The sequence below is a fragment of the Sander lucioperca genome, chromosome 2 (genome assembly GCF_008315115.2).
Source record: "Sander lucioperca isolate FBNREF2018 chromosome 2, SLUC_FBN_1.2, whole genome shotgun sequence".
Lineage (NCBI taxonomy): Eukaryota > Metazoa > Chordata > Actinopteri > Perciformes > Percidae > Sander > Sander lucioperca.
The window spans coordinates 13043103-13065598 of NC_050174.1; the positions used below are offsets into that span (position 1 = coordinate 13043103).

A 22496-nucleotide genomic window follows, 5' to 3' on the forward strand; every position below is an offset into this window, starting at 1 on the left:
CAACCAATCAAAATCGTTCCTGGAGACTGAGATACCGAGTATATTATGCCCTGAGTAAAGGCGTACAGGTAGCTTTAACCATTAACCTCAAAATACGCATGTCCCTTACAAATTCAGATCACAATTATATTGCGTTTAGACTAAGTGAAATATTATCAATTGCTATGGTAGGATTTGGTTTGGTCGTGCTCATGTTAAAGGAGGCGGAATGGATGTGTACGTAGACAGCCTGAGAGGCTTCGCTTGGGGTACAATCACTTATGTGTGTGGACAGAGCAAGTAGGAAATAATAACGAACTGTTTTTCGAGATATCATCAAATAGCTGTCGTAATCGGGTTTACTTTTCCACAGAGGTGAATTAATTGACAAACGGTAACATCACAACGACTGTCAAGCTTGGACTGGGCACCACATTATTATCCTTAACGTTAGCGACTTAACGTAAGGAGTATATAAAGTTTGTTAGGGTATCGTTAGCTAGCTAAATCAACGCTACATGGTGGTTGCTAACAAGGAATTTAATGTTAAGCTACGTAGCTAGATAGCTTAAGGCAACACTGCTAACATTGTCCAACATTTTGAGGTAGTTCGAGATGCTTGTTGACTAACATTAACGGTTAATCCAGGCCATCATTAGCTATCGTTAACGTTACCTGCTTGGAAACACTGGGTGAGCAAAGCGTAAGACTGTCAACCAGTCTCTCATTTGCTAACAGTCATTTAACAGTGGTGACGTTAGCTACCTGTACTCTTTAACGTTACATTAGCCCTGATTATTCATGAGCTATTTTTAAATGAGCCCAGTAAACAGATGTTGGTGCCAGTGCAATTAAGTAACGTTAGACGTCAACGAAACTGTAAACGTGTTGAACTCAACCAAATTCCTTTTTATAACTACAAACATGTAGCTAGGCCTGTATTTACAGGTTATAAACATTAGTAAAGCACGCCAAAACAGAGCTAGGTTAAGTGTCACTTTCTCCTAACGTTACATGTCAGTCAAGCTATTTTGTGTCATTAATAACTAACGTTACACTTTGTCCATAGGCCTCGGTAAAGCCATGGCAGATGAAAATACACAGTTCTGTGGAAATTGGTAAGTATGAATAAGGTACATTGTACGTACAAGCCAATGAAGTTTCGCGAAGCATTGAAGCTTTTCAGCAAATTGGTTCGTAAAACAGTTCATTTCTTGAGGCTTTGTGCACAGAAAACCACCCGTTGGTCAAAGAGTGTAAAACAGGCAGATTTATTACTGATGAACTCAACCATCCGTGATGTACGGTATTTTGCGCCAGTAAGGGCTTGGGAATGATGAAAGTCAACAATGAAAACAAATAAATCAATTTTGATGTAATCCATTTATAGCCATCATAGGGCTGGGCAATATATCAATATTATATCGATATCATGATATGAGACTAGATATTGTCTTAGATTTTGGATATCGTAATATGGCATAAGTGTTGTCTTTTCCTGGTTTTAAAGGCTGCGTTACAGTAAAGTTATGTCATTTTCTGAACTTACCAGACTGTTGTAACTGTTCTATTATTTGCCTTTACCCACTTATATCCACATTACTGCTGATTATTTATCAAAAATCTCATTGTGTAAATATTTTGTGAAAGCACCAATAGTCAACACTACAGTATCGTTGCGGTATCGATATCGAGGTATCAAAAAAATTGTGATATTTGATTTTCTCCATATCGCCCAGCCCAAGCCTATCAATATATTGTCTATTTTCTGACAAGTAGGCCTATGCTTGTACAACATTACTGTATCTGTCTTGTGAGTAATGCATCAAATGTGTGTAATCAATCCTTTGGTAAATAATTGTTTCATAATAATGGCAGGAGGGGCAATATTTACAGGGCTGCAGTCAAGACCAACTTAATCAAGTACAAATCAAGTCCAAGGCAGTGAATGTGCTTGTGTAACTAGGAGGGGAGACTTTATTAATTTTATGCAGGAACAATAATTTCTCAACTGTGTTAGGGCTTCAGGCAACATCAATGACGCTATATGTATATCTAAAACGATACAAACCTCGATATGTGCTTCACGGTTTTTTATCAAGCTCTGTTTCCCCCGTCAAGATCTGTTCCCCCCTACCTAAACCTGAACCAAACCCTAACTGTGGATGGGGGCTGATCTCGACTGGGGAACAGACTTCGACACAACACCGTAAAAAAACTTCCTGGATTACTCGACACACGCTCCGAAGCCTCGGCACATCACGAAACATCACTACAAGTGATCATTTTGATATAGTGGTGAAAACAGCTTTTCGTCATTTTCTTTACCTTTCTAGCAAACATGACATTCCAGAGGCAAATTTTACTACCCATGAGATCCACTGCCGAAGAAACATCGCACTGTGTGATGTATGCCAGGAGCCAGTGCCCCGGTCAGATCTGCAGGAGCACAAACAGCAGGAACATACTCAGGTAACATCTGAACAGCAGTATGGGAGACTTTAACATAATTCCTGCAGTAGATGTGTGCTGCTTTAAAGGGCAGGCCTAGTACCAAAAAGTGGAAAAAAAATGTGTGTTATCTGCATAGCCTGGAAAAGTCAAACAATATGTGTGAACATTAGTCATCTCAGTTATTTATCTTGAGTAAGTATCCGTGCGATAATGAGCAGGAAAGGACGGTAAAACTCTAGACTGTGTGGGAGGAACTCTTGTATGTTGACGAAATTTTTGCCTTATATTAATTCACTACATGCAACACCTCATTGTGCTTTATTGCTTATTGAACAATCCATTGGATTTAGGATAAAGTATATGTATTGTCAATATCAGTTACTGATGCTATTTCTAACACGGCAACTATAAACTGGCAAATGCAGCCTCTGTGTCAATGGAAAAGCACGTCGGTAACCTCAAATCCTTATTCTAAAGAAAAAGCTAACAAGAAACTAACGTCAGACTGTTACTGGATTGCAACTTTAAAAGCATTTTTTAACTTTCATTTCAGATTACATGCAAGTGTGGTTTGAAGATGGAGAAAAATCATGTTGATGTTCACCAGGTATTTCTGAAGAACATTTCTCTTCCCTCTTCTTATTTATCTATTCCCTATTAATGCACAGCCATCTGTAGTAAATCCTCAAATTGTGCTACCTTACAATTGTTGTTTCTTTCAGAGCTCTGAATGTTCTCAGCGGCTGGTCCCGTGCCAATACTGTGAACTGGAGATAGTTTTCTGTCAGTCCAAAGAACATGAGGATTATTGCGGTACACGCACTGAGCCCTGCGCATTCTGCAAATGCAATGTAATGTTGAGGGAACAAGCTGTGCATCCGGTCTTATGTGGAAGTCTTACACCGCCCCAAGAGAGGAACAACAGCCGGACAAGTCGCAGTCCAGTAGAACCACAGCCTCCAGGGGCATGGTTTGAAGCCCACTCCATCCGAAACCTCCTAAGAGCCCAAGAGAGAGGCCCAAAGAACAATAACATCAGTGCAGCGGAACAACAGGCATTTCCCCGGCCATTCGATCCCAGGGTATATAACAGTTCAAGGGGACCTCAAGGCCCAGGAGACTGGAAGAATACTGCCCCGAGGAATACATTCAGCCACTGTGAGTTTATCAAAGACCTATTGATTATTACATTTCCTGTTGGGGAAAAAATGCCCAGCCGGCTCAATTATTTTAGTTGAATATATCATTATGTATTGGCCAAAAATGTACCAATGTAGCTTTAAAGGACTGTAAAAGCAACTTAAAGGAACACGCCGACCCATTGGGACTTTAGCTTATTCACCGTAACCCCCAAAGTTAGACAAGTCCATACATACCCTTCTCATCTCCGTGCGTGTTGTAACTCTGTCTGTCACAGGGTGTACAAATAACAAGGTCACTATGCTTTTACTATCTAGTAATTGATGACTCTATTACTCCAAGTCTGAGCGAACTCTCTGCTCCTCACTACAGGGCTTCAGGTGCTGCTAGCAAATCACTCCACTCAAGTAGCAGAAGTAGCAGTGCTTCGCCTTTCTGAGAATATAGTTCCCAGTTTATATACGGTTAGAAGAGGGCTGTGTCTCATGTGACCTTGTTATTTGTACACCCTGTGACTCTACAAATCACAACATGTAAATAAGAACATGTTGGCGTTATTTTATCACTTATTCAGAGCAGTAGGCTAGCTGGAGCCGGTTACCTCCAGGATCTGTGCTAGGCTTAGCTAGCTCTGGGGGCGTCAGACAGAGTTACAACACGCACGGAGATGAGAAGGGTATGTATGGACTTGTCTAACTTTGGGGGTTACGGTGAATAAGCTAAAGTCCCAATAAGTTCCTTTAAAGGTGCCCTCTGGCATTTTCTTGTGAACAAACAAAAGTTATGTTTACATCAAGTGTTTCTTACCAAAACACATTGTTTGCATCCATGAGGTGTAACAGACATGTCGAATGCATTTTGTTTCCCATAAAACATTTCTTAAGCCGTGAAACCAGCAGCAAGAATGTGTTTTGCGTCGCCCGTGTCCTTGAGTGTGCACGATACAAACAAAACTGGGGTACACGTGTAAAACATTGCTCCAAGCACCACTAGTGGTCAAAAACCCCACAGAGTACCTTTTTAAACTTCCAGCTCTTCTATAGTACCACAACATTTGACATAATCTTTACATCTTGTTAAAAAATCACTCAAAATTTGAGTCACACAGAAATATCTCACTGTAAATGTTAATTTCAACTTTTTCTTCATGTAAGGCCATCTTTATAGAAATTAGTTTTGCAGGCAGAGGACATGCAGTAGATGCCCCTGGAAAATATCTTATATCAATTTAGAGAGATTTTGCTGCCTCAACATACAGCAAGGTAATCCCTAACAGAGGGCCAAAGAACACATTGCATATGTTGCTAACCTTTATTGTGTGTATTTAAATTTTTAGTTTGTCTGAACTGCAATAATAAACTTTAATATTGTGGCTTTAACATTAGGGGTTTGTCTTTTCTGAAATAACTATAATACATGTTTTCTTGTAGTGCTGGGACAGAGGGATTTTCTGAATAGCAGCACCAGTAGTGCGTGGCCACAAAGTGAGCTGACACTGGGTGACGATTCATCAGGCCTGGACTACATGTTGGCCCTCAGCCTGCAGAGTGATGGAGAATCAGTGGCTGGAGGTGTCGAGGGAAACCTGTGGAGTGGTATCTGGGACCACAAGATTGGGAAGACGTCTAACACCTCTGTAAACTCTCCATTCTCGCCGCCCAACAACAACTTCCCAAACTTCACTACAGGCACAAGTGCAGTCCAGGAACATGATCAAGCAGGTAAGATAGTGTTGATTAGAGTACTTTGAGTTATTCTGTTGTTGTTTTTGTTAATGATTTTAAATAATTTTCACAGATTCCATGCTTCCTTGTGAGTTTTGCGAAGAGCTGTTTCCTGAAGAGGACCTCATTTTGCATCAGGTTAGAGATGTAATTTTATTCTTTTGGTTACACTTTTGCTCTTGGGGGTTGACTCATGACTCATCCAGCTGAATAAGTGCTTAACCCGATATTGACCGATATGAATTTAATTTAGACAAACATTTTTGACAAGGATCCTTTACATTTGTGTAAAAGCATGAGGCATGGTAGGATCTAATCAACTAACAGCATGCCTACAAACCAGTCAGCCCTCTAGAAAAAGGGGTGACTGTGCTCATAGGATCCTGATATGGACAAAGGCACTACATTAACAATACATTGAGAAGAGGCCTAAAAAAGATTGTCGTGTCACATTTGTAGACTTGTAGAATCTCGGCTTTCAGTGGTAACGCTCTTCAATTTAGTTTCTTGTTGATTTTTATGGTCACCTGAAGTTCATGTCCCCATGCCTCCAAAGGCTGTTGTGCTTCCAGCTATCAGAAAACAAGGTTTTCTTGTAGTGAGGGCAGCGCAGACCATACTTTAGGAAGCAAGTTAAAAAAACAGGGAGGAATATTCCTCCAGAGTAATTAAAGTAATTGGATTGTCTATATATACATTTAGGTACTCCTTCATGCTCTTTCTTTTCAATATATGCCTTAAGAAGGATAAAAATGCTGCAGATTCAATAGCTTTTTCTTTGTGGTTTATATGATATTATCTGTCCATCATGTAGTTAACATTTTTAGTCAGGTAACCGACAGACACCTTTTGTTTCTTGGACTAAAGAGCCTGTGATCAATGACAACGCTAACATCATACTGTAATGCTAGTTCTCCTTTAAGAAATGCATGTCTATATTCAAGTAAAACATACATATAATATTGGAGGAAAACTGGAGGGCAGACAGTTTAAAATTCCAAGGTCAGTGCATCATATCTGCAAAATATAACCAGAACCTGATTGACCGATATAACCAGCCTAAAGGCCGTTTTATGCTTCTGCAGAAGCTCCACGCAGAGCTTTCGCCGTAGCCTACATAAGTGGCCTGATGTTTATACTTGTGCACTGGTGTGTGTGCGTTGAGCCGGCACGTGTGTGTGTGTGTGTGTGTGTGTGTGTGTGTGTGTGTGTGTAGTGTGTGGTAGAGCGAGGGAGAAGTGAGAGAGTGACGGTGATTAGCTTCGGAGCGAGTACCGACTCTAGAGTCCTAGTGAGAGAAAAAAAGTGTCTCCCCTGTGTTTTCTGACCAAGGTGGGAAATCTGTAGCAGGAAAAGTTAACCCTCTCCTTGATTTCATGTTGTTTATGGAGAAGGAAAACCAGGAAATGAGTCAGGGGAAACGCAACGCTACCCAGCCACGGCCGAGCAACGTAGACGCAGAGGGGTCTGCAGGGGTATGCCGTCGATTCGATGCAGAAGCATAAAACAGCCTTAACAGACCCTGTTCACTGTGCCTGCTGAATTTCGGATTACTTGCTGATGTTTTGAAATATTTTAACCTGATTCCACAACCTCTTTCAGTTTTAAGTTCCCTTAATGTTAGACATACCTGCTGTGACCTACTTGCTTTGTCATGGTGCATTCTGTTTTTTTTCTTCTCCCTTCCCACCAGGATTCTGCATTGTAAAGTGGTTGAGAGATAAGTCTGTACAAATCTAATCAGTGTAAAATACTCCATAAGCATAAGTCAGACATGACACGGCATGCAACCATTTGCATACTTTACTTTATCTTTGTTTGCTTAGACGGTTTCCAGTCCAGTTACAGCCTTTACCTGTTTGAACAAGTCAAGTCGAGTCATCTCCATGTAGTTAGGGACACGAATGATGACTTGTTGACTTCCCAGAGACTTCAACCTTTTTGAATACCTTTCTTCTATTGGTTTCAGACTGGATGCAGCCCTGCCTCCGCCTTTGCGTCTTACAGCAAGCAGCCCTTGTCTCCACCTAAAGAGGACAGGATGAGCAGGAATGCTTCAGGGCTGATGCACAACGTCCCTGACACACTCGCTTCAAACATCCCCACTTTCCCTCGATCAGTCTCCCCGGCCTCCTACAGTCCTCCAGCCAGTCCACTAGAGGGCGATGTGGTCATTCCATGTGAGTTCTGTGGTGTTGCTCTGGAAGAGGCTGTCGTCTTTCACCATCAGGTATGTCAGTAAGACAGCCAGTGTAAAATGAATGACACATCTCGAGTGACTATTTTGTTGCCCTTGAGGAAAGGAAATTATTTTGACCAGTTGTAGGAAATCTTAAAAATGTGGCAATTAAACATATTTCAAATATGTCTTCTATATAGAGCTCCACATTATGACATAAACAACCAGCCTGTTAAGACCATTTCTGAATATGTGTTCATGAATGATGAATATTTAACAAAAGTGTGGCAGAAAAAAGAAATAGACAGATTTGTAATTGCATCATGGCTAATGGCCAATTCAATGTGTTTTCTGGGCGCCCAGATAGCTCAGTTGGTAGAGCAGGCGCCCATATATAGAGGTTTACTCCTCGATGCAGCGGGCCCGGGTTCGACTCCGACCTGCGGCCCTTTGCTGCATGTCATTCCCCCCTCTCTCTCCCCTTTCATGTCTTCATCTGTCCTGTCAAAAATAAAGGCCGAAAATGCCCAAAAGAATAATCTTTAATGTGTTTTCTTATATCTAGGACAAATGTGATATGCGTCCTCAGACTGCTCCTCCACTGAATAATCTAACAAAAGCATCCGTCAAAAAACCACTGAGCCCTGCTCAAGACGCCGTTGGTCAGATGTCTCCAGATTTTAAAAGGAGAATGAATCCCCAAGGTAATGTTGTATAGAATTTATTTTGAAAATGAATAAACTGATGCAAATTTGATTAGATAAAGTATTTAGTATTCAATTCAAAGCCACCACAAACTATGACCCTATATTTTAACTTGCACTATTTTATGTCTTAGATTCTCATTTAGTTGTTTTACTTGTGATTTTTTTTTTATACAAATTGAATTAGCATTGTTGAAGGGAGCCTGAGACCCACGATTTTCAGTGACAACGACTGCTTTTGTAATTGTTGTGTATTGATAAAAAAACAACCTGTAAAACCTATGTGTTTTTATAGAGCATTCCCTTAGTTGGATGCGCAGCCTATCATTTGCTAAAATAGCATATCATTATGAACTTTATATTTAAGCATATTTATTCTGTTTTATCCTGATATATGTATATATGTACATGTCGTGTATGTCTGGTGAGCCAAAGAAAAATTTCCACCCTGGTGGACAATAAAGATTTATTCTATTCTAAAAAACATGACGCGTACAGAGCTAGTTTGTGTGGCTATTTTTTTTTTTGGGAAGTTTTGTTGAAGTGTTGAGGGTTTTCTATTCACTTTGTACATTTGTGTTTATTTACACATATTGTGTGTCCTGTTCCACATATAGCTGACTTCTCAGATGGGGACTTTGACAGAAACACACCACCAGGACAAAACCCAAGGGAATGGCAGAGAGGATACATTGGACTACCAAGTCAAAGGAAGACATCCAACTGTGATGCTTCTGTAAAAAACAGAACTCAGCAGGGCAGGGAAGCAGAAGGGGCTCATTCATCATTCGGTGACCCTGAGAAGTCTGGTTCTGCATCTCTAAAGGGGTAAAAGCAATCATCAAATCATATGAAGACTAAGTTTTGAATCTCATTTGAATTACTTAAAGTGACTATATGTAGTATCAGTTTGTGTTGATTCTAGCAGCGGCTTTGGACAAAAGCGGTAGTGTTTTTACCACACCTGCTGTCGTAAAGGTCTTTTCTTTACGGTGCTGTATTACTGAGTTAGTGTTACCGGGAGGTCATGTAGTTGTGATGAATGTTTTGCTCAGACAGAAAATCATTCATTTACAATAAGAGAATACGTTACAGAGGCATCGTTGCATTTCAAGTGTTGCATACGGTAACTTAGCCTGCTTTGGATGTATTGTGAGCTAAACCAGGTATCACTGCCACTGTCACGGGCCAAAGCATTAAGAGATTGTTGTAGCAACCAACGTAATGATAACTTAGATTAATATAGCGCATTTCATGAAACCCAGGGATGCTTCACACAGGTACAGGGGGACAAGGGAAAAGAAAATAGTAGGCCAACACAAACACGGACTAAAAGGAATAAAACGTCCACGCTAAATGGAAATGTAATGTAATGTTGGCTACTGACGTACAACAACATCGCGCATTGTAAAGTTATTTTATGAATGAAATAGACATATTACATACCTGGGGGTCAATGTGGGAATGTTTTTGAATCATTTAAAGTCCCGTAATTGTCTCCATCTGTTGAAAGCCCGACCAAGATTGACTCGGTTTCGCTTGTTATCTTTCACTTTCCCCTCACTTTTCTGTGATGGCCCTGCCCCAGTATTAGCCATAACTACAGCAGATAACTTCTAAAATAAAATTAAAATACAATTAGGTCTACATAAAGACATCTTCTGCATACCCACTAACATAGGTTTATCCGGTGTTCAGCCGAAATCTGTGACCCTTCAGAATATGTGCTCTGTAGCGCAGTCTACCGTCCGTAAATCATTTTGTGACTTTGTTTGAAAAATCGGACCCGGGCAGAGGCATTAATAAAAACTATATAAAAATAGCGTTCTTTTCACTGTTAGTCTCGTTTGCTGTTACAGGTCATTTATGATCATTAGATGTTTCTAAAAAACAGAAACGTGTAAAATATACGTGTTTACATATAGTCACTTCAAGCTCTACTTGACCAATGTAGAATTTGTTAAACAACTAATGCTTTTTTGTAAATAGAATGTTAAAGTATGTTATTCATATTCTGATTTGAATGTGTTTGTCCACCAGAGTACAACTACCAGAAAATAAAGAAGGGAGAGGGAACAGAAGAAACTCTTTGACAAAGGTAACCTTCAAGTTTAAAAAACAAAAAACAAAAGTCCCATTCTGTAGGGTTGATATTAATGCGTCGTTTGCATGTGGTTTGTACCTTGACAGTGACAAAACCTTAACTACACAGTATACAATACATACTGCTTTACAATCAACACAACCGTATATTAAATATAAAAATATTAATAAATTTACATGAGGAATATAACAATTACTGTAAATATTTAAAGGTATAATATGTAGTAAGTATCACTTACAGTTTGCAAACACAGCGTTCAAAGTTGGCCCTAGCTCAACAAGCCAGAGAGAGAGATCGGCAGCAGCGAACAAAGCAGTGAATCAGTCGCTGGTTACATTCTAAAGCACAAAAAAAAAACACACACTCACACCTCCGTGAGAAGGTGCCACGTTGCTGTGTGTGTGGGTGGGTGTGAGTTTGGGTGTGGGTGTGCGTGTGTGTGTGTGTGTGCGTCGGTATGAGACGCCGAGGGGTGAAGTGGTTGGGAATGACAACAGGCTGCACACCCTGCATGCTTTTATTAGCTGGGTGTGAAAAATAAGAAGAAAATGCAGGCAGAAGGCAGGGTCTTTGCAGATACAGATGCCATCACACACTTCTAGTGGGTTGTTCATTGTTTAATGCTGCATAATATACCTAAAGTAAATAAAGTGAAGTACCTAAAGTAAAAGTAGTAAAGTAGGTGAAATTGCAGAAACCGTCATGCAGGCAGAGAGAGAGAGAGAGAGCTGCACTGCAGCCAGGCTTAAATAACCTGGGAACACTCAGGTTACACTAACATTCCACCTGAAGAGCAGAGAAAAATGTGTTGTTTTTTAACATTAAAGCATGAATATGTTCTAGTAGAAACCCAAAATACAAGTATGAACCTCAAAAAGAGCATAATATGGGACCTTTAAGGCAACTCAACACATTTTTGCATCTGTAAAAGGATTTCCAATTGTATTCTTCCATTTGCAGTTGCCCAAGAAGCAGAATGAAGAGCAGCAAGAGGAGTGAGAGCATGAACATATGGAGAAATACAAAAACCAAATCTGCTACTCTGCTTTTCATGTATCTTCTTGCACACTTTTGAAAACAAAACACATACCTATCTGATAAGTGCCTGTCTGAGTATTAGTTATCTTGCAGTTTATATTTTAATGAGTTTTACTATTAAATCGAAGTATGTAATTTGGTGTATTAATGCATATTCTGCTTTATTTCAAGATTTGTTTCAAATGTATTTCTAACATCTAGCCTCAAAAGATAAATTATAAAATGGATTTTATTTGTGCTGAATTTGATTAGTTTTTTTTTTTTACTCTACAAGTCGTGTCATGGCTCATTAGGATAATTGAGAAGATCAAACAGACACATGGCTTTGTCAGTGTTCATTTGTCTAACGTAATCTTTACCTTGTTACTTCAGCCAAGGACATTTTGTTTTCACCCCCGTTTGTCAGTTCTTTCAGGGTCTTTCACAGTGTTCCTGTCGGTTTCTGCATCTTTATGTAACCTAAAGCACTTTGATAGATTATTTTGTGAAAAAGGGCTTGAGGAATAGATTTGATAAATTTATGCATCTTTGACCATGAAAAAAAACAACTGTATAATTAAACATTTGTCTTTTTATACTCTTCAGTAATATTTTGATTTTTTTAAATCATAACTATAGAACTATATATGTGGTGTTACGATAAAATGGCTTTTGAAGCAGTGTCTCCTGTCCAATCTTCTTTTAAGTTGTATGAACAATTGTGTGTGCTGCTCCTCTGAATAGGATTTAAGATTGATAAAAAGTATTTTGTGTGTAACATAGGGTCCACTTTAGCAATACATATACTGTAAGATAGACAACCTTGTGCCACAGATGGTTGAGCGCTTTTAACTAAAGACAACACCAGAGCATTTTCCTGATTAACATCTGGTCATCAACCTCAACTAGTGAGGAGCAAATGATGAGTGAAATCTCCTGGTGTGGTGTTTGGTTAGACTGTAGGCACATGGCTGACTATTCCTGTTTAAGAACAACTGTCTTGATGCTCTTTGTCTTGTGTGGCTATTAAATGTTTAATAAGGACATTCATGGCTCCGGTTTGTATTCTGTTAGTGTTGTTTCATACATCTTTATACATCGAGCTCACCTCAGTTTACCACTCATGGTACCAAAATTCTAACTAAAACTTTAAATTCTAATCTTATCTGGTGCCCTTTGTGAGAGATGAGAAATGCCACAGAGGAGCAGATGGGCTTTGAGAACAAATCCTGCTACTTTCATTGTATTTGATTTGGCAATGGGCACTTTTCCAGTCACACTAGGATCAAGCATAGGTTTGTTGCGGGCGCCTGGGTAGCTCACCTGGTAGAGCAGGCCCATATACAGAGGCCCTGTCCTCGATGCAGCAGCTCAGGGTTCTAGTCCGACCTGCGGCCATTTGCTGCATGTCTTCCCCCTCTCTCTCCCCACTTTCTTTACAGCTGTCCTGTCTATTAAAGGCTAAAATGCGCACACAAAAAAAATATAGGTTTGTTGTGTTATTACAATTTAAGATTACTGAATTTGAAGACATATGGAAGATTGGAAGAAACCTGCATCTTAACCATTGAGCATACATACATACAAAAAGCTCCATCAAATGTTTTGGACCTCAAAATGGTCATGGTTTTGCATAGTAGGGTAGTGCACTATACAGTATTCGGTTCATATCTACACTGATGTAAAGCAAAAAGGAGATTATGGAAAGAAAGAAGTCTCTTAAGACCAAACTTAGAATGAGTGAATATGAGCAATACAAGAAATATGATATAGGCTGGAGAAATTAAACCTATTGTAATGTAAATACACGTCACTGGTAATTTCAGGGAAAATCAACCTTAAAATACAACTCATGTATAATATTTATTGACTAAATCAGGATATTTTTTTAAAGCTCTGATGGTGTGTCAAAGTAGCCTACATATTGTTATTTGGGGATTTTTTTGGCTGATAAATAGGTGTTTCCTGAGAAAGGGAAATAAAAGTAACATTGTCATCAATAATATAAAAGTATTCAGTATTTTTCCACTGCAAGTGTATTACTGGTTTCATAGATTTCAAACAGCATTTAGACATAAGGAGATAAAAGGCTATTGCATTGTTTTCCAGGTTTATCATTTCCCTACACTTTCCTAGGACGTTTTCTGGAAAGAATCTAGTAGGCTACTAATTATAGGGAAATTAGCGATATTTTAAGACACTTATGTAGTTGGTTGTTGTGTTGAGTTTATAAGCAGTTGTTCATTTCTAGAGGAATTTCCTTGGGCAAAAAACTGGAGGACACCACTAACAATGAAAACTACTATTATAGGCTATACCCAGATAGCAAATAGTCATTGAAAAAATGTTAAATCAACATCCCGCTGTCAACGATAAAGTCATTGAATCAATGTCGAACTCTGATGTTGATTCTTCATCATTTTGCACCCTCCATTATCATTGAAACAACATTTAAAATCATACCGAGATCAACAGGATTTCAATGGTATTTCAATTACAATGGATATTGAAACAATGTTGAAATCCCAGCATATCAACGAAACTTCAATGGTATTTTAGTATACCACAGGTTTAATATGAAAAGGTCTAAATTAATATATTAAAAACAATATTATTAGGCTATTATAATCCTGCTTTATTGACAGCCAGGATGGGCTATGAGCAAAATATATATGGCAGACTAAGCCTTTAGGCTATAGCCTAGATTTTCTAGCACAAATGACACCCCATGCACTTAAAAAAATGAAACAATCGTTTTTATTGTATTTTTTCTTTTTTTTCTTTTAACGCGCTAACTCTTGCAATGTTGGTTGTCCAGCTCCTCCCGCCCGGTCTGGGGTGTAGCGCAGCCACTTCTGCACAGCTTGTGAGAATTCATAGGCATTTGCCGTACTCAGCCGTTGAGTCAGGGCATCTAAAATAGAAAACGAGCAAAAGTACATTTCAGTTTAACATTAGCAGTAGCCTAAGACTTCTGCCTGTGAAGGATATAAACTTGATAGTCTTTGTCTGTCTTTGCAATGCTTTACAACAGAATATGTTCAATATTGACATCATTGCCCTCGGCTCAACTGTTGATGGTAACAAGATCATACAAATACAATTTTCAGAAGCCTCAAACTATAATAATTTCACACTTACATCAAAATGAGTCCCTCAGGTTTCTCTCTGAAGGGTGCCATAAGCAGGGAGAACACACATGGGCGTGGATCACACTTTCCTCTCTGTTGTAGCCTACTTCACCAGGATGCAATCTTTCTCAAAAAAGACAAAAGAAAAAAGTAATTAAGGTCATGTGTCAACAACAACAACCCCAAAACAATAAGCCCAGCAGCTTTAATTAAAGGTGTATGGCTGTGCCACAACATGAAGGCTTACCTTAGTCTGATAGTTGAACATTTTATTGATGTGATTTTACAGTTACAGAGTGCAGCAAGACACTTTTTTTTTAGATCAATTTTTTTATTGGTTTTTATATTTTTACAACATACAGAACAAACAAATACAATTGAACAAGAACAAAAACCCTCTCCCACCCCCCACCATGGATGTATTGCCGTGGGGGGCAATACATCCATGCCTCTGCGGTCTCGAGGAAAACAAAACAAACAAATAAACAAAACAAAAACAAAATCACACCTTGCCTAGTCACTCTCTTCTAATTCTTGTGATGTTGCGGTAGAGTTTAGATTCTCTGCCCGAGCCCGAACTTGACCCGACCCGACCCGACCCATGGGCCGGGCCGATATTTTTTGCCGCTATCCTCGGGCTGGGCCCTTGATCAAGCATTTGTGTTTTTTTAATCATTACTTAATTAGCCTAATTCGGTGGGGAGAAAGTTATGTCTCTCCAGCTTCTCCCGTAGCTCTGGGTGTATGTCCTGCACTAACTTGAGTGTGAGGTAAACTGTGCTACATCATGTCTCTCACATCTGCAGCACTGTTGTCGGCCAGTGCGTCAGCATGCAGACCGTGGCGAAGGACAGTATTAATTAGGTGATCGAGACAAGAAAGTCTCCTATATGGTTCCAGGGCTTTGATTATGTTGCTGCCTTGATCAGTTACACACACTATTCGGCTGAGGGAGCTAGTGTCGAGTTTTCTTTTTACGTTTCTTCATTCGGATCCATTCCATTCTGAATAAACAAACAGCGCAGTTTAGCCTGCTTCGTCCTTGTTGCATTATTCATTAAGATAATTCTTTTATTATTTTTTTTGGGGCATTTTAAGGCCTTTATTTTCACAGGATAAATGAAGACATGAAAGGAGAGAGAGAGGGGGAATGACATGCAGCAAAGAGCTGCAGGTCGGAGTCGAACCCGCAGCGTCGAGGAGTAAACCTCTATAAATGTGCGCCTGCTCTACCAACTGAGCCAACCCGGCCACTATTAAGATAATTCTTAACAGATTTCTGTAGTCCAAACAACTTGGAATTGTAGTTGAGAACATCAATCATAACGGCCGACGTATTAAAAAATTCAGGTTTAAATCGGGCTCGGGCTCATAATTACAGTTAATGTGTCGGGCCGGGCCGGGCTTGGACACAACGTGCACGGGCTCGGGTAAGGTTGGGCTTGATTTTTTGGGCCCGATCTAAGCTCTATGTTGAGGTCATTAGGACTGATACTTGCTGCTGCGTTTTTCCATAGGTCTATAGTCGATGATTTGGCTTTGTTAATCCTTGCTGTAGAGAGCTCAAGCATTACTATGTCTAGAAAGTACGCCAACCACTGTTTTATACAAAGTGAGAGGGGGGTGGGGGGGGCTATCATTTTCTTGGTTGGGTTAGCCAAATTTTTTTCTGTCTCCCAAGCACGTGTAATTTTGAGTCGTCATTAAGTAACAAAACAATCGGGTCAGTAGGAATTCGACATCCTATCACATCAGATATTATTGATGTTGTTTTATTCCAGAACTCATGCACCTGTTCACACTCCCAGACCATGTGCAGGAAAGTTCCAGTTTGTTCAGGTTGACAACGTGCAATAGGGAGTAGGAATGACTTTAGAGACGTATCTCTTCTGAGGAGTCCAATGTGTCCTATGGCATATGTTGAAGTGGATATACTAGTGATTTGGCTTCTTGGAGCAGTAGAAAATGTTGTCCCAAACTGTCTCCCAATTAATTACGTTCCCCTCAGGGCTCAGCTCTCGCTCCCATTTCTTTACTATTGGGAGTTCTCCTATGGATACTTGCATCAGTTTAGCATAAATCTTGGACACTAATCCTCTCACAGGAAAATCAAACCATTTAATGATTGGGTGTGCCTCAAGACTGTTCCCCCATGGCACTCCATAACATTTTAGGGCTGACCTTAAGCAAAGATGAAAGAAGAAGGATGTCCTAGGGATCTCAAAGCTAGCTCTCAGGTCTTCAAAACTTAACATACCTTTCTCATTGAATAGCTGGTCTAAAGTATAAATACCTCTGTCACTCCACTGGTCACAAGCAAAGGGTTTGTTACCAGACATTAGGTGTGCATTGTGCCATATTGGGGTATTCAAATGCCACTTATTGGTGTATCGTAGGTGCTCCTCCACCTGTTTAAAGTTAGTCAATGTATTGGTGATAATAGGGCCATAGGCTAGCATACACTTTTTTGGGCACACACCTGCGAAGGCAAGGTCCTGCAGTCTTAGACTTCCAGTGAGGTTTTGCTCTATTTCTCTCCATGGGACTGTAGATGAAGGGTCCATTCACACTCTGAGGGCCCGTAGCTGAAAGGCTCTGTGATACATTTTAAGGTTGGGGAGGGCCAAGCCTCCCGTGGTTGTGGTACGCTGCAGGGTAGAGTATTTTAGTCTAGGTTGTTTATTATTCCAAATATACTGCCGAATTACGGTATCAAGTTTCTTCCAGAAATGTATTGGTGGGGGTAAGGGGATCATGGTACTAAGAAAATTCACACAAGGTACTATGATCATTTTAACAATAACAATCCTGGACCGTAGCGATGCTGGCAGTGCAGACCAACTGGCCAGATCCCTTTGAACACTACTTAATATAGTTTCATAGTTGTCCTGGACAACTCGCTGCAGCGATGCGTGTATGGTGATGCCCAAATATGTAATTTTGCTTTGGGTTGGTATTGTAACAGTAATGGCTGATGTCACCTGTCTGTTGTTAAACAGAAGAAGATTATATTTATTCCAATTGATTTTATATTATTACATGAAATAATCTGCGTATATTGTCTGCAGCGTGACGCTTTGGTATAAACCCTGATTGGTCGGGGTGGACTAACTTCTCAATAAAGTGTTCTAGGCGGAGTGCCAAGACTTTGGAATAAAGCTTAATATCAGTCCCAATGAGGCTGATGGGCCTGTAGTTTGAGCACTCCGTAAGATCTTTGCCCTTTTTGGGTATGACAGAAATTAGTGCAGTGTTGGTTTGTTGATAAAAAGTGCATATCTCTATGGATGAAGTTAATGCTTGTAAAATGGTAGGTCCTAGTATGTCAAAGTACTGTAGTAAAAGTTCTGATGAAGTTCCATCCAACCCCGGCGTTTTCCCTTTCTTAGCTGTTTTTAACACTGATTTAAGTTCCTCTAACGTTATAGGTTGACCCAGTTCTTCTGCCTCCTCTGGGTCAAGAAGAGGCAGGTTTAGTTCTTTCAGGAACTTTTGGCACTGTGTCGGATGACTCATACAACTTTGTATAAAAAGATTGGAAAGTGGCGGTGATATCTTTAGGATTCGTTGATACCTCGGTCCGTGCAGATGTTGTTGATAGCAGCTTTGGACTCATTTTGTTTTAATTTCAGAGCCAGCAATTTGCTTGGTTTACAACCATTAAAATAGTAATTTTGCCTCACTCTGTGCATTATGAATTCAGCTCTCCTTCTTAGCAAATCATTTAGCTCTGCTCGATTTGTGACTAAAAGAGTATGTGTAGATTTAGAAAAACATGTCTTTAGAGACTGCTCCAGGGATTTACAGCGTTCTTCCAAATCCGCAAACCTTGCCTCTCTTTTTCTCTTCAAATTGACCGCAAAGGAAGATGTGAAATCTCTAATAAATCCTTTAGTTGCTTGCCAAATGTACGCCGGGTCCGAAACTGAGTCAGTATTGATTGATATAAACTCAGCCAGCTTGGCTCTAAACTCTGTATAAAAAGCTGTGTTCTTGAGAAAGGAATTATTAAATTGCCACCTTCTAGATCTTTCTCCTAACATATCACAATGGAATGTGGTTATCAGTGCATTGTGATCAGACAGAATTGCTGGTTCTATTGCTATCGTGTTGAACATTGCCTTAAGCTCACTGGAGCACAAAAAATAATCAATGCGGGAGTGGGTGAGGTGGCGTGTGGAAAAGAAGGTGTAATCCTTGCTAGTAGGATTGTGCATCCTCCATATAGCTGTAAGATGGTGGGACTCCACAACTGTTTTAAACATGTCCGATATATGTTTTTGGGCTTTCATGTGATTGACCTCTGATCTATCCTGATTTAAATCTAGTACCGCATTCATGTCTCCCCCTATAATTAGTGAATAGTCATTGAGAGAAAGCAATTCATTGGTTAGGCGCGGGAAAAAACTTTCATCATATGTAGACGGTGCATATACTGAAACAAAGGCTATTTTCCTACTCCTTATCGTGGTATATATATATGATATCCTGCCAGATAGGTATTTAGCTTGTTTGATCGGTCTGTTTAGCCCCCTGATGTTAACTGAAAGGATTGAAAGCTCAGCCATCTTCAAAATTTACACGTATACATGTCTCGAGTACCCTACCGGAATTCGCTAATAAATTTGTAGCAAAGGGTGAGCTGTTAGATCTAAGCAAAGTGTGGTGAAAACATAAAAAAATAAAATAAATCCCCTAACCCTCCGAGACCGCAGACCTTCCCTCTCTTTAAGATACGTGGCCGCATCAAACGCAGCTCGCACAAAACTCCAGCTCAAAACTGCCCCTCCTGTCTAAAGTCACAGGTTAATTGAAACAGGTCTAGCGCTTTCCTATGTTAAACATGAACAATGTTACAAAAAACCTTAAAACTAGGTCCCAACCATCTATTAAGTTCTGAAATACTCACTGTGTGAGAAACAAACCAGCCATGTAAGAGTAGTAAATATAGATTATAAGATGAGTGTTCATCATGTTCTTTCAGTCTAATCAAATATTTCTTTACAACTTGGCTCCCAAACTCACATACTAAACTTAGCACAAAAAGTAAGGAAATTTGTGTTTGGTAGATTATTTCTCTGTGGTAACAATGCTTTTTTGGCAATAAATCTTATACCGTTGGAAAGCCTGTTTAGTTCCCTTTCAAATGGTGTCCCATTTGTAAAGAACATGCATTTGTGGGATGAGCAGCAGCGCTGAGTATGTGGGTTGCGCCCATGAAAACCCATGTGCCTATGTAAGGAGATAACATAGGCACAGGCTAATTATTGCTAACTAAAATGCTAGTTAACATTAGTAATTAAACTTAAACAGCTAATGTGAGTCAAAACTGCCTGCGAGCTTCTCCTGTACTATGGTAATTTCTCTACTGTGCAACAGTAAGTCGCGTAGTTATGACACAATCGTTAGCCTATTTTTAAAAAAGCGTCTGCTACGGAGCCATAATGTGAGATACAAGGTAATGGTACCTTTTATACAATGTTGTGTTTCTTTAGAAATAAACAATGGACAAATATAGTCTTTAAACGCTTCAGATGTAAACTTATTCGCTGTCAAAGTGGCGCCAAAATGAATGGCAGTCAATGGAATGCTAACAGGAGGTGATGGCTTGGTAGCATCAAAATGGCGCCATAGGAGCTACGTGTTCCGAGGAGAAGCTTGCCCCCTTGCTTGTTACTTCCAGCTTCTGATCTGGTTGCAGTTCCACTAGAGTTCCATATAGGAGGTGCTCACAGGCCAGTGCAGAATTAATGGGACTCTATGGAGCTATACCCCTTAAAATCATAGACTGTATATAAGAATGGACCAACAGATCCCGTTGCTCTGGACGGAGACCAGTGAAGGCCTTTAGAAGCACTTTTCTGGTGAGCGCTGAGCGTTACTGCGCAGCCTCCAACTGAGAGAGACGACGTAAATGTGACGTGAGTAACGTGTCTGAAAGTTGTAAGTCTTCTGGTAGCTGTGCCAAGAGAAATCTCAATCATTCCGAATCTTGCAGAGACGGAGAGCGTAGGTAAGGAGATAACATAGGCACAGGCTAATTATTGCTAACTAAAATGATAGTTAACATTAGTAATTACACTTAAACAGCTAATCTAAGTCCAAACTGCCTGCGAGCTTCTCCTGTACTATACGGTAATTCCTCTACTATGCGACAGTAAGTCGCGTGGTCATGACACAATCGTTAGCCTATTTTTACAAAAACGTATACTACGGAGCCATAACGTGAGGTACAAGGTAATGGAGCCTTTTATACATTGTCGTGTTTCTTTAGAAATAAACAATGGACAAATAAAGTCTTTAAACGCTTCAGATGTAAAGTTATTCGCGGTCAAAGTGACGTCAAAATGAATGGCAGTCAATGGAATGCTAACGTCGGGTGATCGCTTTGTAGCATCAAAATGGCACCATAGGAGGTTCGAGCTCTGAGGCGAAGCTTACCCCCTTGCTTAAAATCCACTTTTCTCAGGATATAATTTTTTGTCTAAAATGTCAATGACGTCATACACCTATACGGCCAGAGATACTGCTTTACGGTGAGCTCTGAGTCGCTTCCTTTTTTCTCTCGAGGCATCGACAACACAACTGACAGGTTAGGCTCTCCCTGTTAATACACGTGCTAGAAAGAGGTTTGCTAATGTTTTAAAGACCACGCCGAAATATTCACTCTGACTCTGATTCTGGTTCTGCTTCGGATGCCGTCAAGCGGGATCTCTGGTCGTAAACAGTCCTTCACCGACCAATCAGCATTCATTAGCAGAATGCTAGCGTGTTATGGGCAACAACGACTCAACCTGTAAGAAATCAAAAGGACATACTCGTTCATTCAACTTTCAACCTATAATCCAAGTTGAACTTGCAAAAACTACAATCAAATCTGACATTTCTCAATGAGAATCAGGCGAAAGAGACAAATTTAGCCGTCTAGCTCCATAGAGTCCCATTTATTTTGCACTGGACCGCGATCCCCCCCAGTCGAACTCTGGTGGAACTGCAACCAAATTCGGTACAATGGGGCTGAATAGGGAGTGGAACGGCTTTCCGTAGACGGGCTTTGGTAGAACTGATCAGGTAGTGTTGTAAACCGTCCTAAAACTGCGACAGAATAACTGCGCAGAATAATCCGTATGCGCAGAACGGATCTGACAGGCGGTACAACGGGATCTGTTGGTCCATTTCTTTTACCGTCTATGGTTCTGAGCAGCCCATGGATGTATTAAGAGAACGGAGCAGCCATGCGATCGTCAGTCACGTGATCTCCCATCTTTCAACTTTTAAAATGCCATAGAAAATGAATACACAGCAGACGCAATCACATAAATTACAAAAGTTGTAACCTTACCTGAAAATCGTCTTCCCCATTGTGTGTAGGTGATAGTCATCACTGTTGCCTTCAGCTGTGGCGCTCACTGACCGTGGTTTCCCTCTGCACCTGTAGCTACATGATGATGCAAAATTGCACAATACACGTAATGTTAGATTAACGTCACATTATCGTAACTTAGAACTCCGAAGCTAACATTAATGAACGTCTAACATGAGCTAATGTCTAATAATATCAGCGATGACTCAACCTATCTCTTCTAATATACATTCAAAAAACTTCCCACTGGACCGAAAAGCCCGTAGTCCGACAGCCCGTTATCCCAAAATCAAAAGCCCACCTTGTCTAACGTTATGTAACTTAATTTTTGCAGAAGAGCTGAGCTGTAGAAGTTAAATGCCAGCCGACATTACAAGTATTTCTTAAAGAACCATACAAAGTCAAACGTTATGATTACGCTATGATTTATACATTGTATTATGATTTATCTGTTAAATTTAGCAATATCTCAACGGAGTCTGGAAAGTCACTGGACTTACCGTGTTTTCGCAACAACGGGCATTCAAAGCAGTCGTGGTAACGTAATAGCCTAATACATCAAATGACTATTGCTGAAAAACGCCAAATACTAGTAAAGTATTATAATACCTATATGTTTCCACACACATTAAGGGTTTAGTGGCTAACAGTGGCACTGATCACCCCCTATACCTGGACGCTGTTTTGCGTTTTCCCACTGA

At 40.1% G+C, this 22496-nt stretch overlaps 1 protein-coding gene and 1 long non-coding RNA gene across 9 annotated transcripts; one reads left to right on the plus strand and one right to left on the minus strand.

The window, feature by feature from the left end:
- Positions 1-2: 2 nt before the first annotated feature.
- trafd1 (TRAF-type zinc finger domain containing 1) lies at positions 3-12347 on the plus strand. 8 transcript variants are annotated; one of them, XM_031308754.2, is made up of 12 exons: positions 3-68; positions 1049-1097; positions 2316-2451; positions 2987-3040; positions 3156-3591; positions 5004-5294; positions 5371-5435; positions 7267-7527; positions 8042-8180; positions 8798-9008; positions 10221-10278; positions 11245-12347. In XM_031308754.2, the coding sequence occupies exons 2-12, from the start codon at positions 1063-1065 to the stop codon at positions 11281-11283; spliced, it is 1725 nt and encodes a 574-aa protein (XP_031164614.1). In that variant the 5' UTR covers positions 3-68; positions 1049-1062; the 3' UTR covers positions 11284-12347. The 8 variants fall into 8 exon arrangements, with proteins under 8 accessions (XP_031164614.1, XP_031164612.1, XP_031164615.1 ...); XM_031308752.2 differs by lacking the exon at positions 3-68 and adding an exon at positions 104-354; XM_031308755.2 differs by lacking the exon at positions 3-68 and adding an exon at positions 149-167.
- Positions 12348-14037: 1690 nt separating this feature from the next.
- On the minus strand, positions 14038-22462 carry LOC116056593. The gene is made up of 4 exons (XR_004106613.2): positions 22296-22462; positions 21775-21870; positions 14443-14555; positions 14038-14215 (listed from the first exon to the last, which is right to left on the minus strand). It is a non-coding gene; the product is annotated as an uncharacterized LOC116056593 (long non-coding RNA).
- Positions 22463-22496: the final 34 nt, after the last annotated feature.